Here is a 12,197-nt window from a genome sequence, read left to right on the forward strand (position 1 = left end):
AAACTTAAACTGTCTACTTGTACTTGTACTTTTTTATTATTTCAAATTACAAAAAATGTTATGGGTTTTGACCTTCTGACACTTTTACATGAACTTTACACCCTACCCCTCCATATATTATATAGAAAAATATGCTATGTTTATATATTAAATATATTATATATAATATATATGAAAATACATATATTCATGTAAATACTTTCAAAATATATATATGCATGTGTGTGTATTTTCATAGTAAAACTTGGATGTGATTAGTCATTTGACAGCACTACTTTCTATTTATTTATTTATTAAAATGTTTTTGCCTACTTTTGAATACTCAAGTACACTTTTACTTAAGTATGCTTTTGGAAAGATACTTTTACTGTTAACTGAGTAAAAATGTCACTGTACTTTTATTTAATAGGGAGCTGTATTAGGAAATGAAAGCGTGTCAAGATGGTAAACAAGGTTTCTTTCCTTACTTCTCTCTAAGCTTCTGCAGCTCTCGTTTCATATCAGCGTCCTCAAACTCAGAGTCGTTATCACTGCTGACGTAAGTGGAGTGGGCGTGGCCGCTGACAGAGGGGGCGTGGCCGTTCACCAGAGGGCAAGGGGGCGAGTCGGAGCTCTGGACGCTGCTGCTATGGCCCGAGCGCCGGAGGAAGGCCACCGCCCGCTTCATGAAGTCCCCGCCGCCTGACTCTGACCTCGCAGGAGCCAGAGGCGAGGCCTTAGTGCTCTGGTCCTCGTCTCCAGTGTCCGAGGACAAGCACTGCGCCGTCCCGTCTGCCGACAGAGAGCTCTGAGCGCAAGGCATTGTGGGTCTGACCTCTGGAAAGGAAGCAGTTGTGTCCTGAAAAAAAAATTGAATGCAAATGACAATGTCAGAGTCCCAAACAAAAGAACAAACTCTATGCAAGTACCTAAAAATAAACCAAAAATAAAGACTGGCTGCCATTGCTCTCATGTCACACTGAAACTTGGACAAAATCAAATGTAATAGAGATGCACCGATATATGCAATAATAACAATACTAAGAATTACAACAACTTTAATACATTTATTATTATAACATTCAGACACAATGTTCAAATTTGGATCTGTAATATGATATATAATATAAATAAATGTAATATATTTTCTATTGTTTTAAAACTTGAATGTTTTTCTCACAAAGTTTTTGTTATGATGGTTAACAATAAATGTTGCATCACTAATACTGTATGTAGATTCTATTGGTGTCAAAGCCCTTGCACACTCAATCATCACCTTTCCTTGCCTGCTTGTTACAGATACACACATACAACAAACCTGATATAAGTCAGGAGGCGCTGAGTAACGGTTGCTTTGTGACTTTGATGTGGATCTGTGTCCGTTCTCGATTACAGGAACAGCTGCAGAATCAAGATCAATCCCATGATCTCCACCATCTTGAGAAGACACGTCTGAATCTGTCGGCACAATCTACGACACACGAACACAGAACGCCGTTAAGCTGTGACCGGTCAGTTGAAAGAAGCAAATGAGTAAGTTGTAAACGGACAAAACAAATCACTGGTAACCTGGAAGTGGCTCTCAGACGTGTGTGTGGCAGAAGTGGCCCCAGGGTCTTTTCTGGTCTGATGCCTTTTGAAGGCTGATCAACATTTTGGGGAAAAAGAGAAAGAAAAGAAGAGTTGTCAACTGTGACAATGTCTTGTAGTCTGCCGGTTCTGTGCCGAACCAAGCTCAAGTGGAAACATAACTGGATCCATTTATTAACATTTGTTTATAAGGGTTCGGCCCGGCACGCTGAGATGGGCATGTTTACACACACACTTACGGGGAACAGCAGAATCACTCAAGGTCCCGAGACTGTCAGACCTCTCTGGAATCTGTGGCTATAAAAAAAACAGAAGAAAAATGGCATAAGAAATCATTTTTTCAGGCAGAATTAACATTGACAAACTTTGAAAATAACCGGTTGACAGCTGTACCGTTCACTTGGAGATTTCTGCTCTTCTGGTACTCGTAAACAGGACAGTACTTACACAAATATCTGGTTTTCAACATTCAGTGGTTTACTGCAGAAAATCATGGGTATCTTCTAAATTTCATATGAAATCTTTTTCAAGGTGGATTCCACTATTCCACTACTGAATCTACCACAATGTGGCAAGTGTTTTTTTTCTGAACTGCAAGTTCTCGGTCTGACTTAAATGGGATGATGCCAGATAAAAAGTAAAGTCAATAAGATTATCACATCTTTTGTTCTTTCCCAGATAATTGCACTCAGGGAAAAACAAGCCATACATGTGACCAGCGTGGCCAGATTCATAAGGCTTTCAGAGGCCTGCTCTGTTGATAAATCTTTCAAGACTTGTGAATTATGGGCTGATTCATTTAAATAACTGAACTGACTGGACAGCAGTTATTTGCCACCCACATTCAATTCAAAATAGACAGTGTGATATGTTTCCAAGTTTCTGAGACTAAAAAAAGGATTTAAAGTCATACTTTACGTTTGCCTTTCTTTTATGTGTTCCAAACTGTAACAAATATATAAGATCCCTAAGTTGACTAAAAGACTAAAATCACAAAACTGTTCTTATATAAAAGTTTAAACTCGGCCCACTTTTTCTACAACATAGAGTGAGTGGGTTTATTATCATAACTCCACCCAAATGTTAACAGAAAGAGAAGAAGGCGGAGCTATTATTCTGTCTGTAGTGTTGCTGCGGGCGCCATGTTCTGGAGACTCTGTGTTTCCTTGTGAAAGTGAATCTATTTAGTTTGTTCTTCCAAAAGAGGACACAACTAGAAACCAGTGTTAAGTTGTGTTTATAACACCGTTCAGAAGAGTTGAACACAAATATTAGAGTGTGTTCAGCACATGATTGGACTGATTCCTGAAGCTGACAGAGACCATAAAGAGACTGATTCTAACTCTCTTATTAACAGAACCTGCTGCTTAGCACACCTTGTTTTTTTTATTATTTAAAAAAAGGCCTCCAACGATAGCTTGTGTTATATTTTTCTATTTTACCTGTTTTCTTTTTGTTTATTTAATTAACTTGCATAGTACTTGCATACCATTATTATAGATTTACATTTTTTGCATTGTCCTCATTTGTAAGTCGCTTTGGATAAAAGCATCTGCTAAATGACTAAATGTAACTGTGAATTAATAAGATGAGGATGGACTTTACCAGTTTTTCTGCTTTCCTCACAGCACTGTCACTGCCCTGGCTGTCTGATAACGGCGGCGATCCGGGCGGTTCAGAGGCAGAGCTTGTGGTTTGCGAGGGGTGGTACTCTTGGTACAGAAGGTTTCTCAGTTTCTCATCCAGAGTCTTTATTGTTCTGTCTGCGAACTCCAACCTGGGTGGCCCTTCCCCATCTGATTCGCCCGGCTGTGGAGGCAGAGTGTTCTGGGCCTGATGGGCAGGGCTCTGGGGCTGATGGGTGGAGCTCTGATGCTGATGTGTGGGACTCTGAGGCTGATGGGTGGGGCTCTGAGGCTGATGGGTGGGGCTCTGAGGCGGTGATTGGCCTGCACTGACGGAAGCCTGTGGAGTGGGTGTGGCAAAGGGCTGAAGCAGCACCACAGGTGGAGTCTTCGTCTGGCTGACAGGCAGCTCCAAGCCGGGGCTGCTGCTGTGAGCGACCGGCTGCTGGGGGACCTCCGCCGCTTTCTGAGCCGAAACATCCAGTGAAACGGGAGGTACGATGGGGCAGCATGGGATGTCAGAAACCACAGCTGCACAGGCAGCCTGAGGGCCTTCCGCCGATGGAGCAACCTCGGAGAGGGAAGCCTGTAGCACCGATGACCGTTTCTGCAGAGGCTTGGCTCTGGCTGTGTTCACATCCTGTGTTTGAGACGTAGAGGAGCTTTCTGGGTCTGGAGAGGCACAAGTAATAGTGCGAGATGATCATTTATAAGCATGTTTTGTAGAAATCATCAACATATCTTCCGGGCCATTTTTTTTTCATGTATATTTAAAGTGGAAGTTATCTAGTAAAGTGATGTCCCAAAAATGTAAAATTAATGTAACCATTTTAAAGAAAAAAAAGGATGTTTTGTTATCGCTTTTGGAGCAATTTTTTGGGTTGACTCATTTTAACTGACTTCTTATTCTAACATAAAATTTGTGTTTTGGGCCACTATGCTTTGGCATATTAACAATTTAAAAGTGAAAGCACATTATGGCTTAATCTCTTCATCAATTCTGTTTTCACTGTGTTCAGATGATCAGCTTGTGATCCAGTATTTTTCTTGTCTCTGTTATGAGTTTAGCACAAACTTGGGAATGCAATGGCCACCAGTTAGGCTTTACTTTCCCATTCGTATACTTGCCCAACATTTTAATTGGCAGATTATAATAGCATTTAGATATGTAGTGAGACACGTTTTTGTAGGTCTGTTTTCACTGAAGCTGCAGTTTAATATAAAAAATAACTTTTTATTTATTTTACTTTAGCAATAGTGAATGTGTGCTAAATTACTCGTGGCAGCCTCTTCTCCATCAGGCGCAGCTGTCTCCACCACAGGACAGATGATGAACCAGCGCTTCCCGGTGTGAAGCACTGCAAGTCATGGCAAACTATGAGTTACTGCTCATTCTACATTCTAGCAGTTATAGTGAGATCTGTTGGACATGACGTCTTACCGTTCTGTTTATAGACAAGCTGGTCAGACTGCATGTGCTCATCTTTTGACCCCTGAGTACAGAAGACAAGAAGTTCAATTTGTTTGTTGATGACACACTTCACCATTTACACAGAAGGGTACCACAGAGCTAAAGTCACAGAAAGGTTTTTCCTCTTAACCACTAGATGGCACAAAACATCTCTGTTATGTACAAAACATTTGTTCCCTGATGGAACAAATAGAGACATAATGTCTTGACAACATTAAGAGATTCACTTGGAAGCCGCAATCATTATAAGAGAAAAAGCCAATGAAATTTTTACCTGAGCCACTCCCTGTTCATAACAATACAAGTAGGGAACAGGTGCTTCCGCTCTTTCAGGTTTTACGCCGAGGAACCAAGTACATCACTGCTTGATGTTGCCAATGCCGAGGCTAGATCTGCCTCCACAGGGAAGTGCTTGCAGGTTTACCACCTGATCACAGCAGGGCCATAGTGGGATCCTTAGAAATTTATTTAGGACAAGGCACTCTGCCCTCACCGAAGGTTTGAAGTAGTTTAGAAAACCATGTCCTGACTGGCCAATAAGTCTCAACCAGTAATACCTGCTCCTTGTCTTCACAGACTATGCACAACGTTCGTGGTAGAAGCATGCTTGGAAAGAGCCTGAGACCAGCTGTGTGCCAGAGCATCTGTGCTGAGGAACGAGTGGGTCAGGGAGTAATACAGTAATGGCCGTGGGAGAATTCACAGGAAGCAATCTCGGAATGGAGTCACCATTCAATCATTTGCGTTGGTTGAACGATTGAGCTCCCCCAGAAAGTGGACAGCACACGATGACTTGAACCATGTCTGACTCCAGAGGAGTAGATGGCAGGCGAAGTGAGACTTGCAATGTGATCGTAGACGTCCCTGCCAAATGATGGAGGAGAGAGCCACAATGTTGTTTGTATGGAGATAATTGAGTATCCTGAGGCCTGCCACCCATAAGAATTCATAAATACATGGGGGGCAGGGAGAGCCAGAAGGAGAGGACATTGTACTGCCAGGCTCGAACCTCAAACACAAACGTAGCTTGTGTCTAAGAAGAACTGAGAAATGAAAGTAAGGGTGTAAGGTCTGTAGAACTCAGAACTTTCTTCTCTGCCGAAGGGACCGAAACGATTGCATTCTTTGCCAGGACAACAGAAGGCAGAGCACAAGAGTGCATTTCGGACTGCCACTGAAGTCTTGAGAACACCACTAGATTGCATAGTTGAATGGCACCAAAGGGATAATTGACTGTGGTGGTGTAACGAAGGGGAGTCAAGCTAGATGGGACAGAAGGCATCACATTCTGAACTCACAGCAGAACTCCCCTGAGGGACTGGCCAGAGATGCCTGGAGAGGCAACGCACCTCCCAAACGTAACCTCTTGGCTTTATGACAAAGGAAGACATCGCTAGTGAGAGTGAGCAAGCTGAGTCACTCACTGTCAGCCTGCGAGAATAAGAGCACAGAGGAAGGGGAAACTGCTCTTTCTTTAAAAATGTGGATACTGCTGGCGAAGCGGTGACTGGTACCTCTAGATGTACTGGATCACCTGCCTGCTTCTGTCTGATTCTGTACTGTTAAAACCCTCGACAAACAGCCAAGCTTACAGTATTAAAAATTTTGTATCTAACTCTTAAAAAAACACTTATAATTTATTTTCCCACAAAATGAGTTGCTCCAATTATGAAACATTTCCTAAGGTGTGACTTCAGCTCCACTGTATCCTGTGTGTCCATACTCAAGAACAAAATAGCTGGTATATTTCCATCTAAAGCATGTGTTAAGAAACCACTCGGCCTGACCTGTGGGCAGGAGTCTGCTGTGACGGGTGTCTGACGGAGAGGTGAGGTCTGGACAGAGGCCTTCTCACCCTCAGCATCTTCATTCAGAATGTCCTCAGCTTTATCCATGATCTCCTTCAGCTGCTCGATGAACATCTCCCTCTCCAGCAACAGAATAAATTCATTTTCAACCTGGAGAAACAGCAACAAGAACAGGCACTTTTAGCCTTCTCATCTGTTCCAGTTATCCATCCAGGACAAGCAGATACAGTACACCCATCTATCAATTAAGATTACATGTATATGTATGTGAGGTACACTGTCTAAATATGAATAACTTTTACGTCAATAAAGCATTAATGCAGGGGTTCTTTAAAAAATGGTTGTGTTTTGACAGGCTCACAGATGGCAGAACAAAAACAAATGTGTTATTTGCTACACACAAATAATGCAATGTCACCTACCACACAATTGTACATTTATGATTAAAATAAAAACCCAAATAATAATTGTATGTCTTATGTAGTAGTATTTTTTCAGACACAAAGTGGAGTTAGTTCAGGTCTCCCAAGCAATGTTGCAACCTTAAGCATTAATAAAACATGTTCTGAATATAGCTGCTTTGGATGCAGTTTAAGCCACACAGAAAAAGTTAAAAATTATTTTAAAGAAATAAAAATGTACCTCATTTATATGTATACACTATATTGCCAAAAGCACTGGGTCACTCCCTTTCGATTAACAGATCTCACTACTTTAGTAATTTTAATGAGTTCAAAAGTTAATATTTACGCATAAAATGATTTTCTAGTGAATTGTGTGATTCTAATTTTAAAGCAACCATTTGGACAAGACCTTTTTTATTCTAACATGACAATGCCTGTGTATTAGGTTTAAAAAGAAATGATTGACTGAGTCAGTGTGGAATAACTTGATTTGTCCGCAAAGAGCAAAAAGTCCCAGCAGAACAACTCTAGTGTTAAATGCAGTCCTTGAGCCAAAAACTCATCACCAAACACCAATGACTTGTACATTCACTATATGGACAAAAGTATTGGAACACCCTCTTCTGTAGAACAGAAAAAGGCACTTCCAAAGCTGTGGCAACAAAGATGGAAACATAATAAGTGCTTGCTAATTGTATTTCCATCTCTCTTGAAACATTTTTGGAAGTGTCTAAAATGACTCCACCCAAAGTCTTTGCCTCAAGGACTGCATTTAACGTCACACCAAAGGTGTTCGGCTGGGACTAGGAGTCGCTTTATGCAGACCAGCCAAGTTCTTCCACACTGACTCAATCAATCATTTCTTTTTAAACCTTGCCTTTTACACAGAGGCACTGTCATGTTAGAATAGAAAAGGGTCCTGTCCAAACTGTTGCTATAAAATTTGAAGCACATGAATCCCTACAATATCACTACATGCATAAATATTAAGATTTCCGCTCATGGAAATTACTAAAGTAGTCAGATCTGTTCATCAGAAGCAGGTGACCCAAATATTTTTGGCAATATAGTGTATGTGCCATGTTTATTTCTGCTGTGTAAAAAAATTAAAGCAATAGTTCATCGGAAGGAGGTGACCCAAAACCATATCCTATAGTTATTGTGTGTTTATTATATTTTATAGTGGTTGTTTTGGGTCACCATTAATTTCTACAGTAGAAAAAGAAACTGGTGTCAAACCTTATCAAATAATTAATTTGCTTTTAAAATGATTAAAGAGTTAATGTGATGTATAAACGTCCATTTAAAAAAAATGTGCCATTATGACTGGTTTGGCAGTAACATATGATTAGAATAGTAAAAAAACAGGCGTTAGTTTTAGATATTTTGGCCTATTCCCAATTTCGTCCCAAACACGTTTACATAAAAAAAATCGCTTCCATAAACTTTAGTACAGAGTTCGAAATGCATCACCTCTGGGTATTTTCCAGAAGAAGATAAGGGCACATGGGGAGGGAAAGAGAAGGTAGAGTTGAACATCTCACCATGTATGTGGCAATCTCCTCTGGAGCATCTCCATCAAGGTCAAATTTAAATGTCACCATCTTATGGTTATGAGTCTCCAGCTGACACTCCACCATTTTGTCTCCTGTGTCACACACCTGTTACAGAGAATACAACAACAGGAAAAAAATGCAATGCCTATCAACAATACCAAAAATGTGTCAACTTATTTAGAGTTTTCTAATGTCCACACCAGCTCTCATGACTGAGCCTTGACCCCTAAACACTCAAACAATCACAAACTCACTTTGATCATGTTGAGTTTGGGTCTGTTGATCTTGTCTTGGCGAGAGCGGGTACGGGACGTTTTGCGATTGGGTTTTCGGACTCGAGACTCACTGCGAGCTCTCCCAGAACCCTCGTTCCCATCACTCATCTCTTTACCGGACGTGGCATCTGAGTTAATACTGCAAAAGAGCAGAGAACCGATCACGGATGTCCGTAAAACCGTGCGAGAATACAGCACCGATCTATGAACAGAGAAACACACCTGTCATATGTGGACCCAGCTGCTGCTGCTGTCTGTTTATCAGGAACATGCTCCTAAAGTGCACAGAAGGCAATGAATTCAGGTTCCTCTTGTTAATGAAAAAAGAAAAGCTCCTCTGGTTTGTGTTTCTCTAAAATATTATGCCTCAAAGTACCCTTTGGATTTTTTTTTCTAAAGTGTGCATTTTTTATCAAGCTCCTATGTGTAGGTTCAGTAATTTCACTTTAATTGCCAGGAAAGGTGTCTGGAGGTTGTGTTCTGAAGAAGAGCTTCACCTCAGAGCATGTTTCAGTGTGAGCGCTGGTGCTGTTGTGTTGACTCAGGCCGCCGCCGCCGGCTCCAGACGCTGGGCTGGAGTGCTGAGCCTGGTTTGGGTCCACAGCAGAGCCCAATGTGTCGAGGACGGGTCTGAAGGGTGAGAGCTGCGGTACTGCGGGAGGCTGAGGGGCATTATGGCTGCTGTTCTGGTCCATGTGAACAGTTTGGGAATGGCTGGTCAAGACACCCTGAAAAAGTTTTTTTTTTTACATATATGAACAGATAAGACTCAATTTCACTTAAATTTCAAATCTATAGTGAAACTACAACTTTTGGGTAAAATCATAAAATTTGAATTTAAACATTAATACTGAATTAAAGACATGTGCCGAGCCAATCTCTAAGTAGATATAGATTTTTGACTTATCGGTATCAGCTCTCCTAAGCCTGATCCTTCAAATGGAAGCAGCAGGGAGGTCTGTTGTAGCTAATAACACATGTTTGAGCTTCCATGTTCAGTGTATTTGATGTGAACTTTTGTAATGATCTTTCACTCATTTATCAGATTGTCATGTCATTGTCATAAAGCATTGCTTTGCATTTGACTGATAGATTAGCGCTAGAGCTTTGATGCAATCTGTCTTGTTAAAAGCTCTATATAAATAAAAGTGTGCACCATACACTAGAAACAGGTATCAGATTTGTGAATAGGTATGGGCAGATATTTGACCGAATTTAGATTGGATCGGGGGAATAAAAACAAGCTGGGGCCTCATTTATCAACAGTGCATAGAAAAGGTTCTATATTCCTATGTATGAAATTTAGAATGTACAAGAAAATCCATATTTTACCCTTCCATATTTTTCACATTTTATCCCTTTAAGACACTGACATTCCCTACCTGGCTGGGAGGAGCTTGTATAGTGGGAGGGACTCCAACACACATAGAGCCGAGGTTTGGAGAGGGGTGGAGACTTTGGTGCGCTGTGGGTGTGGCCTGACTGTGGGAATGTTGCGAGAGAGTGGCCATGGAGTTTACAGCGGGCTGCTGAGCAACAGAATAGGCCTGCTGGTACTGGTGAACTGTGGGAAGTGGAGGAGCGAACACTGGAGCAGGACATTGTGAGGGTATAGGGGAGGTGGAGGACAGGTGGGGGTACTGGGTTAGCCCGGAGATCTCCACCTGTGAACACGGCACTGGAGAGATGTCGGGATGTGAGGGGATGGGCAGACTGAGGGACGACTGCACAGAGGGAAAGCAGGCGGGGTACGGGTCGCATCCAGGAACAGAGGTCCCGACTGACTGAGCCGAGTTAATGGAAGGAAACTGGAGGAGGAGACAAAAGTGCATGGGGAGAATAACCACCATCAAGAACAGAAGAGCTAAACACATGCTAAATTGTACATTGTACAATGTTGTTTGTTTACACAAAACTACACAAATCAACAGGGATGCACAATAGTACATTTTTGCCAATGTTCTATATATCAACACCAAGTCATGCCTTTGCAGAAGTTATGAACAAGTAATTTTTAATTTTGTTAGTTCTGAACATGTTCATGTTCATAAACATGATTGTAGTTCCTATTTTAATTAGAGTACATTGAAAGCTTTGGCGATAACTAATAAAATCAGTATCTGCTGTGTTTTTATTCTCAGCTTCTCAGTTGAATTCTTGTGAATTCTTTTTGTGGACTGATTTATTTTTAAGGAAAAGAAAGAAAAAGAAAGGACGTGACACGTGGCCAGGTGTGGTGCTCCATACTTGGAATTTGTGCTCTGCATCTAACCCATCCAAACCCACACACACAGCAGTGAGAACTGAACAACCACACACGTACACTGTGAACACACACCCGGAGCAGTGGGCACTCAGTGCTGCGGCCCCCTGGCTTGCTCGAGGGTCGTGGTACTGATGGAGGAGAGAGCCCAGGACTTTCACTCCCACAACCTACAATCAATGACGGACTTGGGACTCGAACCCATAACCTTCAGGTTACAGGTCTGACTCTTTATCCATTAGGCCCCGCCCACAAAAAGAAATAAATTTAAAAATCTAAAAATCTTTTAGAGCAGATTGTATTAAAATTTTCATAATCCATTTGAAAATGAAAGATTTTTCTTTCATTTTATTACAAATAAAGCGACAGCGCATCCCAAGTAAATAAAACCACTTAACAGGCAGGCATTAAGACCTGGCTGTCAATGCAGGCAAAAAAGACTGACCACGTTCCTGACATGCTGTTATCACTATCTCACCCTGAGCACATGGGAGCTATTTGTCTTATTGACATTTTTAACTGTTATTAGTCAATTCCTAAAACGTTCAGATAATATTGTGCATCCGTACAAATCAAGCATCTGAGAAGCGGAGGAGCTGACAGAAGAGAGTACCTGTGTGAGGTAAGCTGGAGGAGGAACAGGTTGGGTCAGCAGACTGGAGGTGGACTGTCCTCCCTGCTGCCAGCTGTCCATCAGCTGCGTCTGAATAGAGAGCTATTAGGATAGAAAGAGAGAAATACAAGATGACTCAAGAAAACTCAGAGGTGGTTTGCAGATGTAGGTCAAGCTCATCTGGTCTACAAGTAGGTATGGAGATTTCTCTTCCTGCAATGTTCAGCTCAAACCCTGAAAAAATACATCTCAAGAAGCTCATTTAAGCTCTTCAGTTAACCCTAATTGCAGAGCAGGATTGGAGCTGAATTCAGTAGGAAGGTCAGAAAATGATTATAGGCTATCTTTGGTCAAGAGACTGTGACAACTGCTATTTTTAAACCTTTCTCACTTTGTAAGGCAGGAGCACCAGTTAAGAACCAAGATCAATGAAATCATCATGATTGTCTCACCATGCCAATCTTTTGTCTGCATAGCCGGAAATCGTGCAGTGTATCCCAGGCTTAAAGGGGTCCTATTATTAATTTTTACATTTACGTTCACTCCAATTAAGGAGCTAAAGTGGGTGCTAAGGGGTCCGTGTAAAGTAGAGAAGAAAAATGATGACAAACAA

General features: G+C 41.5%; 1 protein-coding gene across 6 annotated transcripts in view; it reads right to left on the bottom strand.

The window, feature by feature from the left end:
- LOC122335434 (serine/threonine-protein kinase WNK2-like) overlaps positions 1-12,197 on the bottom strand; it is a 42,307-nt gene that overhangs the window by 12,563 nt on the left and 17,547 nt on the right. For all 6 annotated transcript variants that reach the window (XM_043233302.1, XM_043233301.1, XM_043233299.1 and 3 more), the window contains 14 exons: positions 11,585-11,686; positions 10,091-10,516; positions 9,206-9,436; positions 8,931-8,983; positions 8,688-8,847; positions 8,422-8,538; positions 6,453-6,623; positions 4,636-4,687; positions 4,472-4,552; positions 3,175-3,866; positions 1,809-1,866; positions 1,549-1,622; positions 1,298-1,450; positions 468-838 (listed from right to left, as the gene is read on the bottom strand). In XM_043233302.1, coding sequence (XP_043089237.1) covers positions 468-838; positions 1,298-1,450; positions 1,549-1,622; positions 1,809-1,866; positions 3,175-3,866; positions 4,472-4,552; positions 4,636-4,687; positions 6,453-6,623; positions 8,422-8,538; positions 8,688-8,847; positions 8,931-8,983; positions 9,206-9,436; positions 10,091-10,516; positions 11,585-11,686 — 2,741 coding nt within the window. The remainder of the gene's footprint in view (positions 1-467; positions 839-1,297; positions 1,451-1,548; positions 1,623-1,808; positions 1,867-3,174; positions 3,867-4,471; positions 4,553-4,635; positions 4,688-6,452; positions 6,624-8,421; positions 8,539-8,687; positions 8,848-8,930; positions 8,984-9,205; positions 9,437-10,090; positions 10,517-11,584; positions 11,687-12,197) is intronic.

This window comes from Puntigrus tetrazona, unplaced genomic scaffold (genome assembly GCF_018831695.1).
Source record: "Puntigrus tetrazona isolate hp1 unplaced genomic scaffold, ASM1883169v1 S000000776, whole genome shotgun sequence".
Lineage (NCBI taxonomy): Eukaryota > Metazoa > Chordata > Actinopteri > Cypriniformes > Cyprinidae > Puntigrus > Puntigrus tetrazona.